General features: G+C 44.0%; 7 protein-coding genes and 1 long non-coding RNA gene across 10 annotated transcripts; all 8 read left to right on the top strand.

Moving 5' to 3' along the window:
- Window positions 1–525: 525 nt before the first annotated feature.
- LOC145709693 (NHP2-like protein 1) lies at window positions 526–2,334 on the top strand. The gene is made up of 4 exons (XM_081787394.1): window positions 526–643; window positions 686–888; window positions 1,235–1,289; window positions 1,338–2,334. Exons 2-4 carry the CDS (start codon window positions 703–705, stop codon window positions 1,475–1,477), a joined length of 381 nt encoding a protein of 126 aa, XP_081643520.1. The 5' UTR covers window positions 526–643; window positions 686–702; the 3' UTR covers window positions 1,478–2,334.
- Window positions 2,335–2,359: 25 nt separating this feature from the next.
- Window positions 2,360–6,531, top strand: LOC145709676 (DNA damage-binding protein 1-like). Its single transcript, XM_081787373.1, has 9 exons — window positions 2,360–2,924; window positions 2,990–4,724; window positions 4,768–5,042; window positions 5,085–5,183; window positions 5,230–5,359; window positions 5,575–5,717; window positions 5,763–5,943; window positions 5,990–6,165; window positions 6,392–6,531. Exons 1-9 carry the CDS (start codon window positions 2,364–2,366, stop codon window positions 6,503–6,505), a joined length of 3,414 nt encoding a protein of 1,137 aa, XP_081643499.1. The 5' UTR covers window positions 2,360–2,363; the 3' UTR covers window positions 6,506–6,531.
- Window positions 6,532–6,773: 242 nt separating this feature from the next.
- Window positions 6,774–8,478, top strand: LOC145709686 (mitochondrial glutathione transporter SLC25A40-like). The gene is made up of 5 exons (XM_081787388.1): window positions 6,774–6,894; window positions 6,939–7,182; window positions 7,472–7,731; window positions 7,799–8,070; window positions 8,119–8,478. Exons 1-5 carry the CDS (start codon window positions 6,774–6,776, stop codon window positions 8,341–8,343), a joined length of 1,122 nt encoding a protein of 373 aa, XP_081643514.1. The 3' UTR covers window positions 8,344–8,478.
- Window positions 8,479–8,510: 32 nt separating this feature from the next.
- On the top strand, window positions 8,511–8,966 carry LOC145709694 (large ribosomal subunit protein eL28-like). The gene is made up of 2 exons (XM_081787396.1): window positions 8,511–8,815; window positions 8,862–8,966. Exons 1-2 carry the CDS (start codon window positions 8,528–8,530, stop codon window positions 8,922–8,924), a joined length of 351 nt encoding a protein of 116 aa, XP_081643522.1. The 5' UTR covers window positions 8,511–8,527; the 3' UTR covers window positions 8,925–8,966.
- On the top strand, window positions 8,958–9,481 carry LOC145709695 (dynein light chain roadblock-type 2-like). Its single transcript, XM_081787397.1, has 4 exons — window positions 8,958–9,094; window positions 9,138–9,226; window positions 9,306–9,384; window positions 9,431–9,481. Exons 1-4 carry the CDS (start codon window positions 9,016–9,018, stop codon window positions 9,472–9,474), a joined length of 291 nt encoding a protein of 96 aa, XP_081643523.1. The 5' UTR covers window positions 8,958–9,015; the 3' UTR covers window positions 9,475–9,481.
- On the top strand, window positions 9,482–13,055 carry LOC145709680 (uncharacterized). Of its 3 annotated transcripts, none has more exons than XM_081787378.1 (7): window positions 9,482–10,126; window positions 10,172–10,310; window positions 10,540–10,810; window positions 10,854–11,348; window positions 11,393–11,751; window positions 11,794–11,993; window positions 12,301–13,055. In XM_081787378.1, the coding sequence occupies exons 1-6, from the start codon at window positions 9,647–9,649 to the stop codon at window positions 11,991–11,993; spliced, it is 1,944 nt and encodes a 647-aa protein (XP_081643504.1). In that variant the 5' UTR covers window positions 9,482–9,646; the 3' UTR covers window positions 12,301–13,055. The 3 variants fall into 3 exon arrangements, with proteins under 3 accessions (XP_081643504.1, XP_081643506.1, XP_081643505.1); XM_081787380.1 differs by having other exon boundaries at window positions 12,288–13,055; XM_081787379.1 differs by having other exon boundaries at window positions 11,794–12,039.
- A 7-nt stretch (window positions 13,056–13,062) lies between these two features.
- LOC145709692 (uncharacterized) lies at window positions 13,063–14,355 on the top strand. The gene is made up of 3 exons (XM_081787393.1): window positions 13,063–13,298; window positions 13,538–13,764; window positions 14,001–14,355. Exons 1-3 carry the CDS (start codon window positions 13,100–13,102, stop codon window positions 14,052–14,054), a joined length of 480 nt encoding a protein of 159 aa, XP_081643519.1. The 5' UTR covers window positions 13,063–13,099; the 3' UTR covers window positions 14,055–14,355.
- A 373-nt stretch (window positions 14,356–14,728) lies between these two features.
- LOC145707955 (uncharacterized) lies at window positions 14,729–16,500 on the top strand. The gene is made up of 3 exons (XR_014134787.1): window positions 14,729–16,110; window positions 16,156–16,256; window positions 16,302–16,500. It is a non-coding gene; the product is annotated as an uncharacterized LOC145707955 (long non-coding RNA).
- The last annotated feature ends 1 nt before the right edge of the window (window position 16,501 follows it).

Below are 16,501 nucleotides of genomic sequence, written 5' to 3'. Positions count from 1 at the left end.
TATATTTCAGAATCGACGATATCTGACCGAAATCCGCCTCTTCGATTAGAACCTTGCTGATAACTCGAGTACATAAAACTCGCGGCTAAAAGAGGAGTCGCGTTCCTCGAAAATTTCTTTGGAATAAATTCAAACACAGTCACGGAACTGTTGCAACTAATCATAGGAGTGATTTTGAACTCACATTTTTAACAGTGAAAAAAAAAATATTTTATTCGGGAGGTCTCTTTTCCACTAAAAATAATGGCTAAAAATAAAGGTAAAAACGTCAAAATAGGTTTGACGCGAAATAAGAATCTTAGAATGCATAAATGATACTTCGTAAGAGGTCTGTAAGATGGGCGCAAGAAATTCCGAATCGAGAAATCCTGCGAGCAGCGTTGATACTCGACGCTGATTGGTTGCTTGAGCACTGCGTGGTCCTTTCCAAGTTTTCGATTGGCCTAGAGCGCGTAATTCATTTCTCCAAACGTCTCTCTTTCCCAATTCTTCTCCTTTTCGAGAAATTTCCTTTTTCTTAATGAAAATATTTTTTTCTGTCTCAGAGATTCTGATCCACAAAGAGATTTTTCTAAGCGTGCTTATTTCAGAACGGACAACTCGGTGAAGCTGTGATCTTGTGTGAGCGGAGAGTACTGCCAAGGTGAGTCAGCTTTACGAATAATTCGGATTAAGAGATATTAAGTTTAACACCTTCAAGAAATGGATGAGGTTAACCCTAAAGCTTACCCATTGGCGAATGCGCACTTGACCAAGTCGATCTTGGACTTGATGCAGCAGGCGACTAATTACAAGCAGCTCCGAAAAGGTGCCAACGAAGCTACCAAAACCCTCAACAGAGGCATTGCCGAGTTTGTCGTCATGGCCGCCGACGCAGAGCCACTCGAGGTAACAATTCTTCAATTTTACTCTGCGATTTTCGCCAGGAAAAGCGACGATTTCAACTTCCATTCTCAAATTTCTCGACATTTTTTTTGACTTGATGTTGAGAATGGTTGCGTGATGATTTCGTTAGACAAAATACTGGCGGATAGTAATTTCAAACGCTTGACTCGGAATGAAGATTGAAGACGCTGCTAGGGATGAATCTTCGGACTCTTCTCTCGGCTCAGTCTGCGACCTCTTTCCTAATGTCTTTGTTCTTTCTTCAGATCCTTCCGAGTTGCGAACATTTAAATTTTCAAATTTTATTTTAAAATCCCACATTTTTCAAACTCCTTATTATTTATTTTAGATCTTGCTCCATCTTCCTCTCCTCTGCGAAGACAAGAACGTATCCTACGTCTTTGGTATGTCCTCTCAAAGCAATCAATGTTTTAATTAAATTTCAATTCTAGTCCGCTCGAAGCAAGCGCTCGGCCGAGCTTGCGGCGTCACTCGACCAGTCATCGCCGCCTCTGTCACTCAGAAAGATGGTTCTCAGCTCCAGTCGCAGATTGACACCATTAAATCTGACATTGAGAAGCTCCTCGTTTAATCGAGCACCTTCGTTCCGCACGTAATCGCAACCGCTTTGGAAAGCAATACAGCAAGGCCCGGGGAGATTTACTCTCCAATAGTGCTATAATCTTGAGTTACTTTTTAGGATACTGTTTTCATGTTGTCACTTATTCACTTCTATTTGTCGTCCGTCAAACCCTAAAACTAACTTCCACATTGATAATTTTCTTCCAATCTATTTGTCGTAGAGAATTCACAGGGCAACTCCGCCAGAGTAGCTTCGCTAGTGAGCTCCGGCACTTTCTAGGTTCATTGCCAAATTCTCATCCTCGTTTCTCGGAAACTCAGTATAGTCCCTTTTAAATTCAAAACACGCCAAGAACTTAAACCTGCCCCAAGTAATCTTCCTTATCGTAAGAGAACCCGATCTTATATCATTGCCCCCAGACAAATCAATGCCAAACTTACTATTGCCTTCCCATAACTCACATTGCCTAATCCATAACTCAAACTACCACTAGTATGAAAGTTATTCATCTAGCAAACTTTTTAATTTTCAAAATTCTTGAATTATGACTGAGTCAGCTACAGCATCGAGCCTAAGTACCTTTCTCAGGGTTTTTTGGTGTCTTTCCTTGACGTTTTTCCTAGTTCTCTTCATTGCCATATTCATTATCTAGTCCTCTAATCCAATCCTGACAATCTTTTTAGTTACATCATTTCTACAAACCAATCTAGACATAATTGTTCCGTATTCTCTATTCCTCTAATCTACCGAAGTTAATAGGTTCAGTAGTTAAACCTCAGTCTCTCCGGCCTTAACGTATTGCGAATCCGATAGTCGCGCCTTTGCGTTCTCTTATTCTCCTGTTAAAATATCAGTTGAGGATTTTTCTCCCGTTAACATTTCTATTTTCAGAGTGATGAAGTCGGACCTGGGCGGGTGTGCTTATGTTGTCACGGCGCACAAGCAAAGTGCTGTCACCCACTCTGTTGTCGGCCAATTCACAAGCCCTGACGATCTCAATCTTATTGTTACAAAGTCGTCGCGCGTCGAAGTCAACCTTTCCACCGATGTCGGTCTCAAGCCAATAACCGAGTTCAACGTCTACGGCAAAATCGCAGTCATCGAAGTCTTCCGCTACAAGAACGAAAAGAAAGACTGCATCTTTATTTTGACAGAGAGCTGCTACGCCTGCATTCTCGAATACGTCGACGGCAAGATCATCACTAGAGCCTATGGTGATATGCGCGACAAGAATTACTCGGTCAGCCAGAGCGGAATGCACGCTTGTATCGACCCCGAAGCTCGCTGCATCGCTCTTCGATTATACGACGGTGTTTTAAAAGTGATCAACCTCAACTCATCGTCCAAGCATCTAACTACGGCTGAGCAACGAATCGAAGAGATTCAAGTCGTCGACATGTGCTTTCTTCACACTGCCAACAAACCTACGCTAGCACTGCTGTACGACGACAATAGTGTAAGTTAGTTACAGCTTCGTTTTTGCGTCGTTCCCGAAAGAGCACATTCTAAAGAGTCCTTTAGAGCCGACACTTGTCAACAATAGCGATCACCTTGGACAACAGCGGCTCGGGCGCGTCAATCCACAAAGGTCCTTTCCGACACACACAAGTGGAACAGGACACTATTCTACTCGTTCCTGTTCCCGAACCGCTCGCTGGTATTCTTCTTGTTGGCCACGTGAACATAACCTATCACGACAGCAAGAATCGCTCTACTTGTAGCATCGAAAACATTGTCCAGCGTACCATCGAGTGCGTTACCCCAATCGACAAGCACCGGTATCTCTGCGGCGACAGCTGCGGTGAACTTTCCCTTCTTCTTCTTGACTACAATGAAACTCGAATTCCAGAAGAACGAATGCGCCTTGCTACGAAGCCGCTTGGACGCGCCACGCTTCCAAATACTCTCTCGTACATAGACAACGGCGTTGTTTTCGTTGGATCCACATTTGGCGACTCAGAGCTCATTCGATTGCAGATGAGTGATGACAACTCCGGACGGCACTTTATTTCCCTCCACCAGTACGACAATCTTGGACCGATCAAAGACATGTGCATTGTCGACTTCGAGAAACAGGGACAAGGTCAACTCGTCACCGCTTCTGGAGTGGGAATGGGTGGCTCTCTACGAATCATCCGCAACGGAGTCGGGATCCACGAATACGCCTCTATTGATTTGGACGGTGTCAAAGGTCTCTGGGCTCTAAAGTACTTGTCTTCTTCTTCTAAGCAAGACTCCCTTTTGCTCTCTTTCGTCGGTCAAACAATTTTCTTGAGACTCGAAGGTCAAGAAGTTGCAGAAATCGAAGATCTACCCGGTTTCACGAACGAAGAGCAAACGATGTATGCTGGAAACGTTACCGACAATCAATTTCTGCAGATTACCGAAAAACAGGTGCGTCTCGTCTCGGAAGAAAGCCTCAAAGGCACCTGGGAGCCAGATGAGAATTCACAGATCAACTTGTGCAGTGTCAATAAAAACCAGGTCATTCTTGGCGTTGGAAACACAGCAGTTTACTTGGAAATAAACGATTGCGAAATCGTTGAGAAGAGTAGAAAGGTTTTCAACAGCGAAGTTGCCTGCATTGACGTCAGCCCGTTGAAGGATAACACAGCAAGTGATATCTTCACAATTGGTTTGTGGGACGTATCTGTATCTATAAACAAGCTGCCTCTTATGGAAGAAATCGCTAAAATGGAACTTGGTGGAGACATCATTCCAAGATCAGTTCTTTTGAATTCGTTCGGAGAAAACAAGACCCCATACTTATTGGTGTCGATTGGTGATGGCGCGCTGTTCTACATCAAGCTCAAAGACGACAATACATTCTCAACAAAGAAGCGAATTCAACTGGGAACACAGCCGACGAGCTTGAACAAGTTCCACACATCGAACGGATCTACTGTCTTCGCTTGCTCCGATCGTCCAGCAGTCATTCACTCTTCGAATGAGAAACTGTTTTTCTCAAATGTAAACTTGAAGCAAGTGAATCACATGTGCGTCCTCGACTCAGAAGGCTACTCGAATGCTCTTGCGATTGTAAACGAGAACGCGTTACTAATCGGCAAAATCGACGACATTCAGAAGTTGCACACATCGACTGTCCGACTGAACGAGACGCCTCACGCTGTTCTCCATTACGAGGAGCGCCAAGTCTTCGCCTACTTAGGCGAGTTCAACGAAGATGAGCTCAAAGAAGTTACCGGCCCCGATCAGGAGAGGAATAAGAAGCTCTTCACTCCCCTTTCCCTCCAATGTAAGCCCTCTCTCCCTCATGTTTGGTATTTTATAATTCTCAGGTCCGTACAAAAGTGGACTCACCGAAAGAGAAAACTCTCACAATGTGCATAATGGATATACGAGCGTCAACTCGCTGGTTATTTGTGACGAGCTCACCTTTGTGCCAAAGTGGGCGCACCTCTTCGATGTTGGGGAGATCAGCGTTTGCATGTGCGTTGCGGAGCTTGGCAAAAAAGCTGAAAAGTTCATCGTTGTCGGCACAGCCATAACAGCCGACGAACAAGAGTGCAAAAGTGGCAGGATTTGCGTATTCAGCTACTCGAAAGAGGAAAAGGTACCAGTTCCTCATGATTCTCGTATCTTACGTATTCAATAGCTAACTCTGGTTTCCTCCAAAGCAGTCACTGGTGCGATTTACTCTGTAAAGCCGTTGAATGGGAACAAGATAATTTGCGCAATAAACCAGCAGCTTAAGGTAATCATACATTCAATCACTAGAATCACCCATTTTTTATTTACAGGTCTTCGAAATGAATGAGCAAACGACGCTTCAATCTGAGGCGCCGGTAGCTAATCACATAACCTGCGTTGCTGTAGACGTGTCAAAGAATGGATTCATTCTATCCGCAGACCTTATGAGGTCGATTTCGGGTAACTCTTTTCGCGGATTTATGACAGGCACTAAATCCGGTCTAAAATAGCGAGTTAAATTTATTAATTGTTTTTTATTCTCTCAGATAATTTTCGAACTCATATCCAACAATCATAGAACTGTTCGAAAAGCTTTCTTTCTTACGAACATAAAGAACGATTAGGACTTAACTGCGCCCGGAATAAGCAAAGTTTTGTTAATTTTTTTATTTCAGTTTTCTCATACAAGCCACTTGAGGGTGCACTGGAGGAAATTGCTCGAGACTACCATCCTAATTGGATGACGTGCATCAAAATTATGGACGATGATACTTATATTGGTGCTGAAAACTCAGAGAATATTTTCATCTGCGCCAGGGTAACGATTTACCTCTAATTCCGTAAAACTAAAAGCGGTCGATAGAACGCGGACGCGCCAGATGAAGAGGACAGGCAGCAACTTCTTCCGATTGGATATTATCACGTTGGAGAGCACGTCAATACAATTGTGGAGGGTAATCTAGTTATGGACGTTCACGTTGAGTCATCCATAACTCCGAAGAGAACCTTTCTCATGGGGAGCGTCTCTGGCTACGTTGGTCTTCGTAAGTTAACTTTTCATTCTCTAGAATACTTAGACGGATTGTTTAGTTGTCATTTTTCCCGAAAAGCAGTGGCAGTTTTTGTCGAAGTTGGAAACGAAGATGCGCAAAGTCATCCGAGGAGTCGGCAAAATCGATCATGAGTCTTGGCGGAGCTTTGAAAGCGACTCGAGAATGGAAGACTGCAAAGGCTTCGTCGATGGCGACCTTGTCGAGATGTTTCAGGTGCGTTTCGTTTCGGTGCAACTCAGTTAAAAATTTACCTCTTTTCTTACCCAGCCTTGGCTTTGTGCTTCGAGTTGGATTTAAGGGGAGGGAAATAAAACAATTATCAGTTGTCGCTTGCTTTTTAACTCCATGAAGCAGCGTATCAGCGGGTGAATTACATAAAAAACCTTATTTTTATTTATTTTCCTTCTTCTCATTGACAAGTTAAAATTAAATTTTCTAGGACCTCCGCCCAGAAAAGCAAAAAGAAGTCATCACCGATCTTACTATGGATGGCGCACCTGTTACACTTGACGACGTCGTTAGACTTGTCGACGACTTATGTAGATTGCACTAAGATTTTTACCACTCGACCCTGACTTCTGGGAATTCACAACAGGATTCTTCTAAACCAATATTCCAAGTTCTCCTGGACTTGTTTTGGGAATTGTCAAAAACAAAAAATCACGCTAAAATGATTGACCAACCTTAAAATATTGTTCGTCAATCATTCTAGTTTTTAAAAAAGTTCAAAGTCATTTGACTACCTTATGTCACTGCCCGAGTTAGTATACAGTTACTATACATGTTACATGTCTATTCCACGCGCCAGATCTTAATCCGACATGAATTTCAGAATGCGTCGCGACCCTAGGCCTAGGTTAGAGCCAAAGGAGCAGATGCTGGCATCGATGTCGGGCGCGACTATCACAGCCCTGACAATGACGCCATTCGACGTCATAAAAGGTCCTTCTGATCTCTGATGTTCAGGATATTAATAATTCCTTCAGTTCGCTTGCAGAGTGGTCGACTCAAAAAGGGATTGAAACCGCAAGTAATCCCATTCTGCAATGGCCTCATGGATCATATCCTCTGTTGCCAAGACCCGAAAGGTAAAAAAGCAATTGAATGTTCGCGAGCTTCTGCTGAATGCCTTCTTCGGCTGGGCACGACACCTCGTCTTTCCAGACCTAATTCTTTCAAAGAATGCGCTCATTCAACGGACACATACCGGCCAGTCGCCTCTAAACCTTGGTGAGTTTCATTCTTTGCAGTTTTGGTTGAGCCATTTCGGATGGATCTTTCTCACTTTTTAAAGTGAAGCGTGGTCGTCAAATTGACGGTCTAATCTGGGAGAACGCTTACGTCTTGTTAGCAGAATCTCATTTTCCATGCCTGCTTGAAACATCCGTAAAGAAAAAAGGTCCCTCATAGTTCAGGAGATCGCGCTCCTTGCGGCTTCTGTCTCCAATGGTCCCGACAGTTTCGTTCTATTCCTAGCATACTCTTCATAATTTTTTTCAACTTTCTTATTTGTACTTAGGTACCTAAGAGCGATCTCATGTCCAGTTGGCGAGTCTAATCCGTTCCGTTTGATGGCACATCTAGCCCGAACTGAAGGTATTGCTAGCTTGTGGTCTGGACTCCCCGCAACGATGGTGATGGCTTTTCCCGCTACAATCCTGTACTTTACCTCGTTCGAGCAGTTTCGCGATCTGTTTGAGAGTTATCTACCGGAAACCTATCTCGACATCGCTCCATTTTTCGGTGGCGCTGCTGCAAGAACTCTTACAACTGTTATAGGTAGGAATCAACGCTTTTAAATCATCATACCCGAATTTATATTTTTTAAAACCTAATATCATTTCAGTATCTCCGATGGAAATGATTCGGACGCGAATGCAAGTCGACGGGTTAACGTGGGGTGCAACTACCTCACTCTTTGGAAGAACGTTTCGTGCTCAAGGATGGCGCACCCTTGGCATTGGTTTCAGCGCTACACTCCTCCGCGATGTCCCGTTCTCTGCCCTCTACTTTGGCATCTACGAAAGCTTGAAAACGCAACTGCCGATTGACTCATTTCACACGAGAAATTTGGTGTGCGCTTCCTGTGCAGCGGCAATCGCAGGCATTCTCACTCTTGTAAGTCTTTGAACCTCATTCATTTTGGAATAAGTCATAAACTATCAGCCATTCGATGTTATCAAAACACGGCAACAAACGATGCTTGGCTCAGATATGACCAAAAGTCCGAGTATATCCACAATCGCTCGTCTTATCAAGGAAGAAAATGGAACGCGAGGCTTTTTCCGCGGGTTCTCTCCACGTTTGATGAAAGTTGTCCCTGCTTGTGCGATTATGATGGGCTCATACGAAGCGAGCAAGCGGTATTTTGCATCGTTAAAAGATTCCTGATTCTGCGAAAACCTCTGGCCTAAACAATTGATCTAACTGATAATTTATTTCTCCTTATTATTTCGATTAACCGTTTAAAAATCCCTTCTTCAAGTTCAGTCGATATAAGTTAATATTACTGATATTCTTAACGTAGATTGACTCTTTTAACGCGCATCTTTTTTTAGTCTTGAACTCGGATATCATGTCTACTTCTCATCTTCAGTGGGCCATCATCAACAAGTTCTCCGCCTTCGACATCAAGCGGGCTGGACGAACCTGGACCAAGGAGCCTGGCCACCTCAACGGCCGAAAGTCTCTCCGATTCAATACTCTCGTTGAACAGCGAGGCCTCAAGGTCTCTGCTAATGCCGAAGGTGGCGTCAACTTCTCCGCCGGCAAATTGAACACTACCATGAAGAAGAGCTCCCGAAAGACCTTCAAATCTATTCGAAACGTTGCCAAGCAGGGTGCTTTCCGAAAGGACCAGACCGTGAGTACTCGCATTTCTAGAACATCGTCCTTATAGCTGTTTTTAGCGAGCTGCCGTCAAGAAGGCCTCTGCCGTCCTCGCCTCCCAGAAGCGAGCTGCTCAGAAGTAAAAAGTTCCTTTTTCAGTGCAAATAGACAATGTGAAAGGTTATCCTGTGTTTATCCAATCGTATTTCAGACTGGTAAGACAGGAACTCAAAAATGTCGGAAGTTGATGAAACCATCAAGCGTCTCCAGTCACACAAGGGCGTCACTGGCTTGATCGTTATCGACAAAGAAGGTAAAACTGGATTCCTCGATGCATTTAAATCATTCCTATTTAGGCATTCCAATGAGAACCACTTTGGATAACTCTACCACCGTCCAGTACGCCGGTCTTATCACACAACTCGCTGCTAAAGCGCGATCTGTCGTAAGTCTTTCTCTCTCATCATTAGAGTCTACTGATCTGCTTACCGACAAAGAGAGCCAATACTAAGCAAGAACTTAAGGTCCGTGATATTGACCCTCAGAACGATCTGACATTCGTTAGAGTTCGAAGTAAAAAGTACGAAATCATCATCGCTCCAGGTATCGTCCTCCTTTATCAATCATTTCTCAACATCTTTCTCTTCAGAAAAAGAGTTCCTTCTGATCGTCATTCAAAATCCCAACGAGTAAAGTCGCCGCTCTGCACTCTTCACAATTTTCAACAACATCCAATCAAAAAGAGTTCTTTCATTCATTCACTCTTTTTGCATCTTGTTAACCCCCGTTCTCATTCATGTATTCGTCTTGAAATTATTATATTTTTATAGTTCTAAAATCATAGTTTTTTAATAACTCTTTTCTGATGCATGTTTTTTCAGACACGGTTTTTCGTAAGTCTTATGCCATGGAGCATGAGGAACCGACTAGGCTCATCATCGCCGTCGCTTTGAACACCCGTCTTCGACTGGATGAAGTGAGGCGCTATATGAACTTCGTTCTCCAAGATCACGCGCACGAGTTCGAAGATGTCCGGGTTGGTCGACCTACAGTTTTTGCCGGCGACGTCGATGAAGGAGAAGAATTGGAAAACTTCCACATCAACGACTCTCTGGAAGCTGAATACGAACCACATAACCAAGATGATTATTTGGGTCAAAGAGTGGCGCTCGTGGCCAGAATGGGGCGCATCAACAACGTAGACGGACCACTTGATATCCTTGATTTCCCCCTTCTACCTTGTCCTGAGCCTGGAACAACACCCAATTACATTGGACGTAACACTGGAACTTATCTTCCAAACAGGGAAGAGGTGCAGGCACCTGCGACAATCGACCCGGCAGACGTAAGTTTAAATAAGTGTTAATTAGCATTTCTAACGAGACATTAGATACCACTTCCCCCAGCCGATGACGCCGAGAGGCGACAACCTGTCGAACCGAAGTCGCTCGATTTCGCGAGTGTCCCTGAAGACTCGACCGAGAATGACTCCCTATCTCCTCGTCTTGTTATTCAAGAACCAGAAAAAGGTAAATTCACCGGGTACAATCTCTGATAATCGATTTTCAAATTACGCAAGTTCAAAACTCCGTCAAATCTATCAAATATTTTTGGCGGTTTAAATGCTTGCAAAATCAAAATTGAAACTCTCGTGCACAAGGTATTCCAGAGTGTTGAGAATTTCAATAACATAATTTTCTAATAAGGTGTTTCTCTTATGAATAAGTTACAAAGATCTCTACTAATTTTTCAATAAAGACGCCGATGCCACACTCGCCAGAGACCATTTCGAACTTCCGGAAAAGGAAAAGGACGAGATGTTCAGCTCGTTTGACTCTTCCACGAACGGTAGAGGCAACGGATCCCCAAAGAACTCTCAGCCATCGCGCTTTTCCGTCTACGATCAATTGACCCCGAAAAGCAAAAAAGAAGGGCTCTCTTCCACTCCTGGCTCAGGTCAGCGAGGGCGCGCACTTGGGGAAGAAAGCCCTGCCCGACGGCGTCTATTTCTTATAGACGCATTCAAAGGGTAACTCTTAAACTAGAGTGCCTGTTTTCTAATCCTATATCAGAAAGAAGAGGGACTCATCTACAAGCAGCGAGTCGGAGGAAGCAACCCCGGAGATGACTTTCGTTTACGAAGGCGGTTCGTTTAGTCCGACGGTGGCGGAGCCGAAGCCAAGACCGTCTTGCCTCAAGAAACAGAAGAAACAATCTTGGAGCAGCGACGAGGATGACGAACTCGTAAAAACGGAACCGCCAGCTTCTCCGGGACGCAATTGTGCTATGGATACAACTCCTGTGACGAGTCAAGGCTGCCTCTTCAATCAAGTGCGCGTTGATAGAAGTAGCGACACTCCCTGGGATGCTGTGTCTTCGTCCGCCAACTCGCCAAATCTATCTAAGGTCGAGAGCGAGCCTCCATCTACAACGGAGATGCAGCTTAAATCATGTCTGCGCAAGTCAGTTCCACGCGAGGATGGTCAAAGTTCTGATAGATCGAGGAAAAGTTCGCTTTCCTCCAGGGGAGAAAAGGATAAGCCTGGCCCGGCTCGACCGTTTAAAAGGTACTGTCTTTTGTGATTGAGCGTCGATTTCGAGAAGAATATAGCTCCCTCTCGGACCGGAATAACAACCGAAATCGGCTGAGCGCATTCTATCACAGTGGCGAGCGAGGCCGACACTCCTCCGGCAGCTATCTCCGACACATGAACAGGGATGGCCGCTTCCGAAGAGACAGCCGCGAGTCGAATCGCGACTCCGATCGCGAAGTCTTCCGCCGAAAGGACGATCGAACGGAGAGGAGCGACTCTCGTCAAGAATTTCGAACGCACGAAAATCGCAACGATTCTGAGAGGGAAGTTCGAGTTTACAACAATTCCGGCCGGAATTACGGAGATCGGGAAAGGACCGACGACCGTCCTTTCTCGACTCTAAGGAGAGACGATCGAAACTTTGGTCGATTCAAAGGTAAAGAAAAGGTCCTCCGAGCTTCTAGAGCCATTTTCCTAGGTTCAAGGTTCGAGTCGAACCGGTACCAAGGAACAGAAAGAAGAGACGATCGAGATCACTCATCCTTCGGCGAAAGACGCGGCTTCAGTGGCGGCTCGATGCGGCGTGACTTCCGAGGCGAGCACTGCACTCGCTCCAGCCGCAACTCGTACTCTTCCGACAACTTCCGGCGACGACGACGCGACTCCGACGATCGTTAGGTAATCAAGGAGAGGGTAATCAATCACTCAGCGCGTCAATTTTGAGGTAACAACTTCTCAGCACTGCGTGTGGCCCGAGTGAGTTCTGAAGGCGCCTGATCTCCGCCTTCCTAATTTGCAACGCAGTTTCCCATGGCTTTCTAGCCAATAAGAAAGGGAGAATTTTTCTCAAGCATTATTCCTTCGGTGGAAGCTTCACGAATTTTTGAAAAATAGTGGGGAAGAGGATAAAATGACGCATAAAAGCCAACGAATAATTTTCAAATTTAAAGAGAAAGATAAATTGACATTCAGATTTCCCTTTCAGGTATTTGGCGTCGGGGAGTTGCGTGAGTGCGTGCTTACATCACTTCAAGTCGTGCTTGGTTTTGATCTCGGCGCCTACGAAGCTCCGCCCGCGCGAATCATTGGCCGCTCGCGCGCAGCTAAACGTTGCTCCATTCCTCACGTGTGTCACTATCCGCTAGATTATGGTTTTCCCCAGTTACAGAGAAATTTCACGTCGCCCTCCAATCAGCTGAGGAGCACCACCCCGCCCTGCCTTACCTTCTCAGTCCAAAAACGCACCTATCTACACGTTATTTTATGCAACGAACCTTCATATCTTCACCGCCCTACCTCCCCTCCTCATCTGTTTTAACTTCGTTTCATTTTAATCTCGCCTGTTTTATGCATCACACCACCGCCCCACAACACCGTACCTCACTGCCCCAGTTTTCCGCACAGTTCAAGCGAACCAATAGCGAGCCACATTTTTTATCTATCTAAACAACGGATCTTGTCGAAGGTAAGCGCTTGAAAAATAAATTCAATTTGCACTTGCATTCAATTCTACTCATTTTTAACCTTACAGTCGACAATCTCCACTCACTGCCTTTACCTTCAATTACCGTTACTAGCGAAATTTGGCTAAAAGGTTTTGTCATTTTTCGAGAATTTCTTTTTCTTATATTTTCCCCTTTTCACAGTAGGTTTTTGGGACTCGACAATCGAGTTGGAAAAAATGAACCCTTATGGGGTTGATTTTTCCCTATATAAAAGAATCCATTTTCATAAAAAGAAGACGCCGAGAGAAATACTAATTTCCCCTCTTTCAGAAGGTAACCATGTCGGATCACGAAGATTACGAATTCGAAGGAACGCAGTCCGGAGCTTCCCTCACCTACCCAAAGCAGTGCTCTGCTCTCCGAAAGGGTGAATTCGTCATGATCAAGGGCAAAGCCTGCAAGATCGTCGATATGTCCACCTCCAAGACTGGCAAGCACGGCCACGCTAAAGTCCACATGGTCGCTCTCGACATCTTCGGTAAGCCCTTTTTTCCATGTATTTCGAATTAATCATTTCCGGCCGTGGATTTAATACTCCGCGCTCATCAAAAAAATCAGTTCTTTTGTGCGCTTAATCTGCGGCCAATAGTAATTTCCTGCTTTCCACATTGGTGAGGCTCCTAGTGCCTTTCTGATACTAATCACCCGAGACATTCAACTCGTTTTTTTCCACCTCAACTTCATTTTAATCAAAAGTTTCCTAACGAATTCGCTTAGATGGCAAGAAGCTTGAAGATATCTGCCCCTCCACCCACAACATGGAGTGCCCAATCGTCAAGCGAACTGAATTGCAGCTTATCGACATGGACGAAGAAGGTTTCGTCACCCTCATGGACGATCAGGGTGAAACCCGAGACGATCTCCAGGCTATCGACCCCGAAGTCCGAAAAGAGATCCAGGCCAAGATTGATGCTGAAGAAGACGCCCTCGTCTGCGTTCTTTCCGTAAGTGCCCTCGATCGCCAAGTCCTTTTTCTCTCTTTCGTCCACTCGTTTTTTGAGTAACTCGTGCGTTTCCATGTTGTGCAAGTTAATTGACGGGTGGTAGATGAACTCAATTTTTCCACCTTGAGCCGGTTTTTATGTACCGTCTCGAGACTAAATTAATGATACATTTCCGACATCCAAAAAGTTCCTTCCTTTGTTATCACTTTAATCATGGTTATAACGTTTATTTTTAGGCCATCGGCAAGGAGGCCCTCATGTCTGTCAAGAACATGGCCAAAACATCATAAGTCCAACTCAAGAAGCTCCTTCCTCATCGAAAATCGGCTCCCTTTTCTACGCTGGAGGCCCTTGGATGTTTTCACCTTCAAATTTGTAGTGTTTGCCCGATGTTAAGAATATTTCCAGAGGATCCAGACGCCTCAAATTTGAACTGGAAGGCATCCAACAAAACCATCAAAACATTATACGCGGCCACGGCGAATTTTGTGATTTAGCCTTTTTGTGCATTTTTGTTCGTCTCAAAGTTCAACTCCTCTCATCTCTCATGGTGGCGTCTGTTCGAAGAAAAATAAAAAGTCTAATCACAGATATCACTTTTCAAAATTCCTCCACAACCTTTTCTTATTATTTTATTAGGACTCATTGTACAAATAAAAAAACCGACAAAATCGTAACCTAAAACACTCGCCACCGTGCCAACCGACCCTTTTCCCCATCTTCGTTCATATATTAACCAACCAGGTGCATCACCAAAGTCTACATAGGATTATTTTTCTCATCTTGACCCCTTACAGAGCAAGCATGCCCTACACCTTTTTAATGAAACCAAATAACCGAGAATAAAATATGACAATTCAAATTCCTTTGACGTTTTTCCTCATTTTTTATCAAATTGAAGAGGTCCTCTGAGATGTAGTCGCTCTGGCTGTCTTCGCTAATTCTCCGGTTTGCGTTAAGAATGACTGTCACAGCAAACTTTTTGTTCTCCCCTGACTCTGATCGTTGAAAATGAAATTTGGAAAAGTTATCGACGTGCGAGAGGCGAATCAGAAAAAAGATTATCTGGTCGTACTGAAGGGCATTGACAATCCATCTTGGGTTCCAGAGAGCGAGTTAGTCGATAGTACAAGCGAAATCGAGAAGATCAAAGCATTTGTTGCCAATGAGTTGAAAGCCTTTCTCCTTCGCATATCGGCTAAGCCTGCGCCGGTTCAAACAATACAATTGTCTGAGGCGTCGTTGAGTTTCCAGCAAAAATCACCCATCAGTTCCTCGAACTTATGTTAAAAATAATTCTGAATCGGCATCTTCTTCGAATACTTCTGAGGGCGTATTTGATGATCCTATGGCAGAAACATACAAGTGTAACAGGTTTTTTTTTAAGACAGCTCCTCAACTGTGGAGCGATTTTGAAAACCTTAGAGTCGAGATTTTTTTATTCTCTCTTTTGTATCTTATCAGAGAACGTCTGTAGTGTGTTAAATAAGGATTTGGTGTCAATACCATCAGTGGTGGTGGAGTAATCAGATAGTCAAAAATACACTAAAATCATAGGAAAGATTGGCGATGACGTCATTACTCCACCACTAACATTGGTGCTGACACCAGAACACATCAGAAATACTTGATACTGATGTGACGAAGATCTCTGTGCGAAATGAACATGAGTCTATCGCTTTTTACCACTTTTCAATTTTTTGGTGCCGTGGACAAAAGAGGCAGAATGACGGAATAATGACGTCATTACTCCACCACCGATTAAGATGAAGACACCAAAAGCTTATTTAACACACTATGGACCCTCCCCTACGTGATGCAAAAGAGATAATTGAAATATCTTTATTCAAAGATACTGAAAACCGCTCCACAGCTGAGGAGCTGTCTTAAAAAAAACCTGTTTGTACAATTTGTGATTTTGTTGGGTTCAATGCGCAACGCTTGAAGAGCGGGATTTCGTATATTATTGTAGAGTTATTTCACGGTTTTAATTTCAAGAAAGTGATCCGTTTACAGAGACATCTAAATGTGCATCTGGACATTAAACCGTTTGCTTGTAGTTACTGCGGTACACGCTACAAGCAGAAGGCCGACTTGAAACTCCATGTTTCACTCAAACATACAAAAACTGCTCCGAAATTCGTATCTGAGTCAGCCATGAACTCTGAGTAGCCTTCACGTCTCTAGGTCATCATTGCAAAAAGAGCTTCGGAAGAAAATTTGAGCTCAATCGACATGTTTTGACGCAGCATAAGGATCCAATAACTACTGACTTTAAATGCTGTCGAATACGATTTCAATCAAGACTTGAACTTGAGGTTCACATCGCAGAGAGTCACTTTGAATGTAAGTGTCTGCCTCTTCAAGCTAAAACCTGACTGAGTTATCTAGGGAGGCACTGTGTGCACAAATGTTGTCTACTATGCTCGAAAAGCCGATCTGAAAGTTCATATCGCCAACAAACATAATCGAAATGATTATCCAACTTACATGTATGTTGCTTGCACCTGTGATCCTTCTCAAATTTTAATCTGAAGGCGGCATTTGCAAAAATGGATTCATCTGGAAGAAAGATTTAAAGAGACATGAACGCCAGGCTCACTCTTTTCTTGAACAGCCACATGCATGCGAAGCTTGCAAGGAGGTATGATTGTCTAACTACTTGCTCTTAACTCCATTTTCTCGATGTTCATGCGATAACCTCCATAAATAAATTCAAACGATTCAAATGTGTACG

Source organism: Oikopleura dioica, chromosome XSR (genome assembly GCF_907165135.1).
Source record: "Oikopleura dioica chromosome XSR, OKI2018_I68_1.0, whole genome shotgun sequence".
Taxonomy (NCBI): domain Eukaryota; kingdom Metazoa; phylum Chordata; class Appendicularia; order Copelata; family Oikopleuridae; genus Oikopleura; species Oikopleura dioica.
This window is presented reverse-complemented; position numbering and strand designations above follow the sequence as displayed.

Bases quoted from the DNA above. Each gene is read 5' to 3' on its own strand.
- LOC145709693 (XM_081787394.1), top strand. From the start codon at position 703: ATGGATGAGGTTAACCCTAAAGCTTACCCATTGGCGAATGCGCACTTG. The intron at 889-1,234 runs GTAACAATTCTT...TATTTATTTTAG, and splicing joins CCGACGCAGAGCCACTCGAG to ATCTTGCTCCATCTTCCTCT. The intron at 1,290-1,337 runs GTATGTCCTCTC...TTTCAATTCTAG, and splicing joins GAACGTATCCTACGTCTTTG to TCCGCTCGAAGCAAGCGCTC.
- LOC145709692 (XM_081787393.1), top strand. From the start codon at position 13,100: ATGTCGGATCACGAAGATTACGAATTCGAAGGAACGCAGTCCGGAGCT. The intron at 13,299-13,537 runs GTAAGCCCTTTT...GAATTCGCTTAG, and splicing joins GGTCGCTCTCGACATCTTCG to ATGGCAAGAAGCTTGAAGAT. The intron at 13,765-14,000 runs GTAAGTGCCCTC...GTTTATTTTTAG, and splicing joins CCCTCGTCTGCGTTCTTTCC to GCCATCGGCAAGGAGGCCCT.
- LOC145709676 (XM_081787373.1), top strand. From the start codon at position 2,364: ATGAAGTCGGACCTGGGCGGGTGTGCTTATGTTGTCACGGCGCACAAG. The intron at 5,718-5,762 runs GTAACGATTTAC...AGCGGTCGATAG, and splicing joins ATATTTTCATCTGCGCCAGG to AACGCGGACGCGCCAGATGA. The intron at 5,944-5,989 runs GTAAGTTAACTT...CGGATTGTTTAG, and splicing joins CTCTGGCTACGTTGGTCTTC to TTGTCATTTTTCCCGAAAAG.
- LOC145709680 (XM_081787378.1), top strand. From the start codon at position 9,647: ATGCATGTTTTTTCAGACACGGTTTTTCGTAAGTCTTATGCCATGGAG. The intron at 11,349-11,392 runs GTACTGTCTTTT...AGAAGAATATAG, and splicing joins CCGGCTCGACCGTTTAAAAG to CTCCCTCTCGGACCGGAATA. The intron at 11,752-11,793 runs GTAAAGAAAAGG...CCATTTTCCTAG, and splicing joins AAACTTTGGTCGATTCAAAG to GTTCAAGGTTCGAGTCGAAC.
- LOC145709694 (XM_081787396.1), top strand. From the start codon at position 8,528: ATGTCTACTTCTCATCTTCAGTGGGCCATCATCAACAAGTTCTCCGCC. The intron at 8,816-8,861 runs GTGAGTACTCGC...AGCTGTTTTTAG, and splicing joins CTTTCCGAAAGGACCAGACC to CGAGCTGCCGTCAAGAAGGC.
- LOC145709686 (XM_081787388.1), top strand. From the start codon at position 6,774: ATGAATTTCAGAATGCGTCGCGACCCTAGGCCTAGGTTAGAGCCAAAG. The intron at 6,895-6,938 runs GTCCTTCTGATC...TAATTCCTTCAG, and splicing joins GCCATTCGACGTCATAAAAG to TTCGCTTGCAGAGTGGTCGA. The intron at 7,183-7,471 runs GTGAGTTTCATT...ATTTGTACTTAG, and splicing joins CCAGTCGCCTCTAAACCTTG to GTACCTAAGAGCGATCTCAT.
- LOC145709695 (XM_081787397.1), top strand. From the start codon at position 9,016: ATGTCGGAAGTTGATGAAACCATCAAGCGTCTCCAGTCACACAAGGGC. The intron at 9,095-9,137 runs GTAAAACTGGAT...ATTCCTATTTAG, and splicing joins GATCGTTATCGACAAAGAAG to GCATTCCAATGAGAACCACT. The intron at 9,385-9,430 runs GTATCGTCCTCC...CTTTCTCTTCAG, and splicing joins CGAAATCATCATCGCTCCAG to AAAAAGAGTTCCTTCTGATC.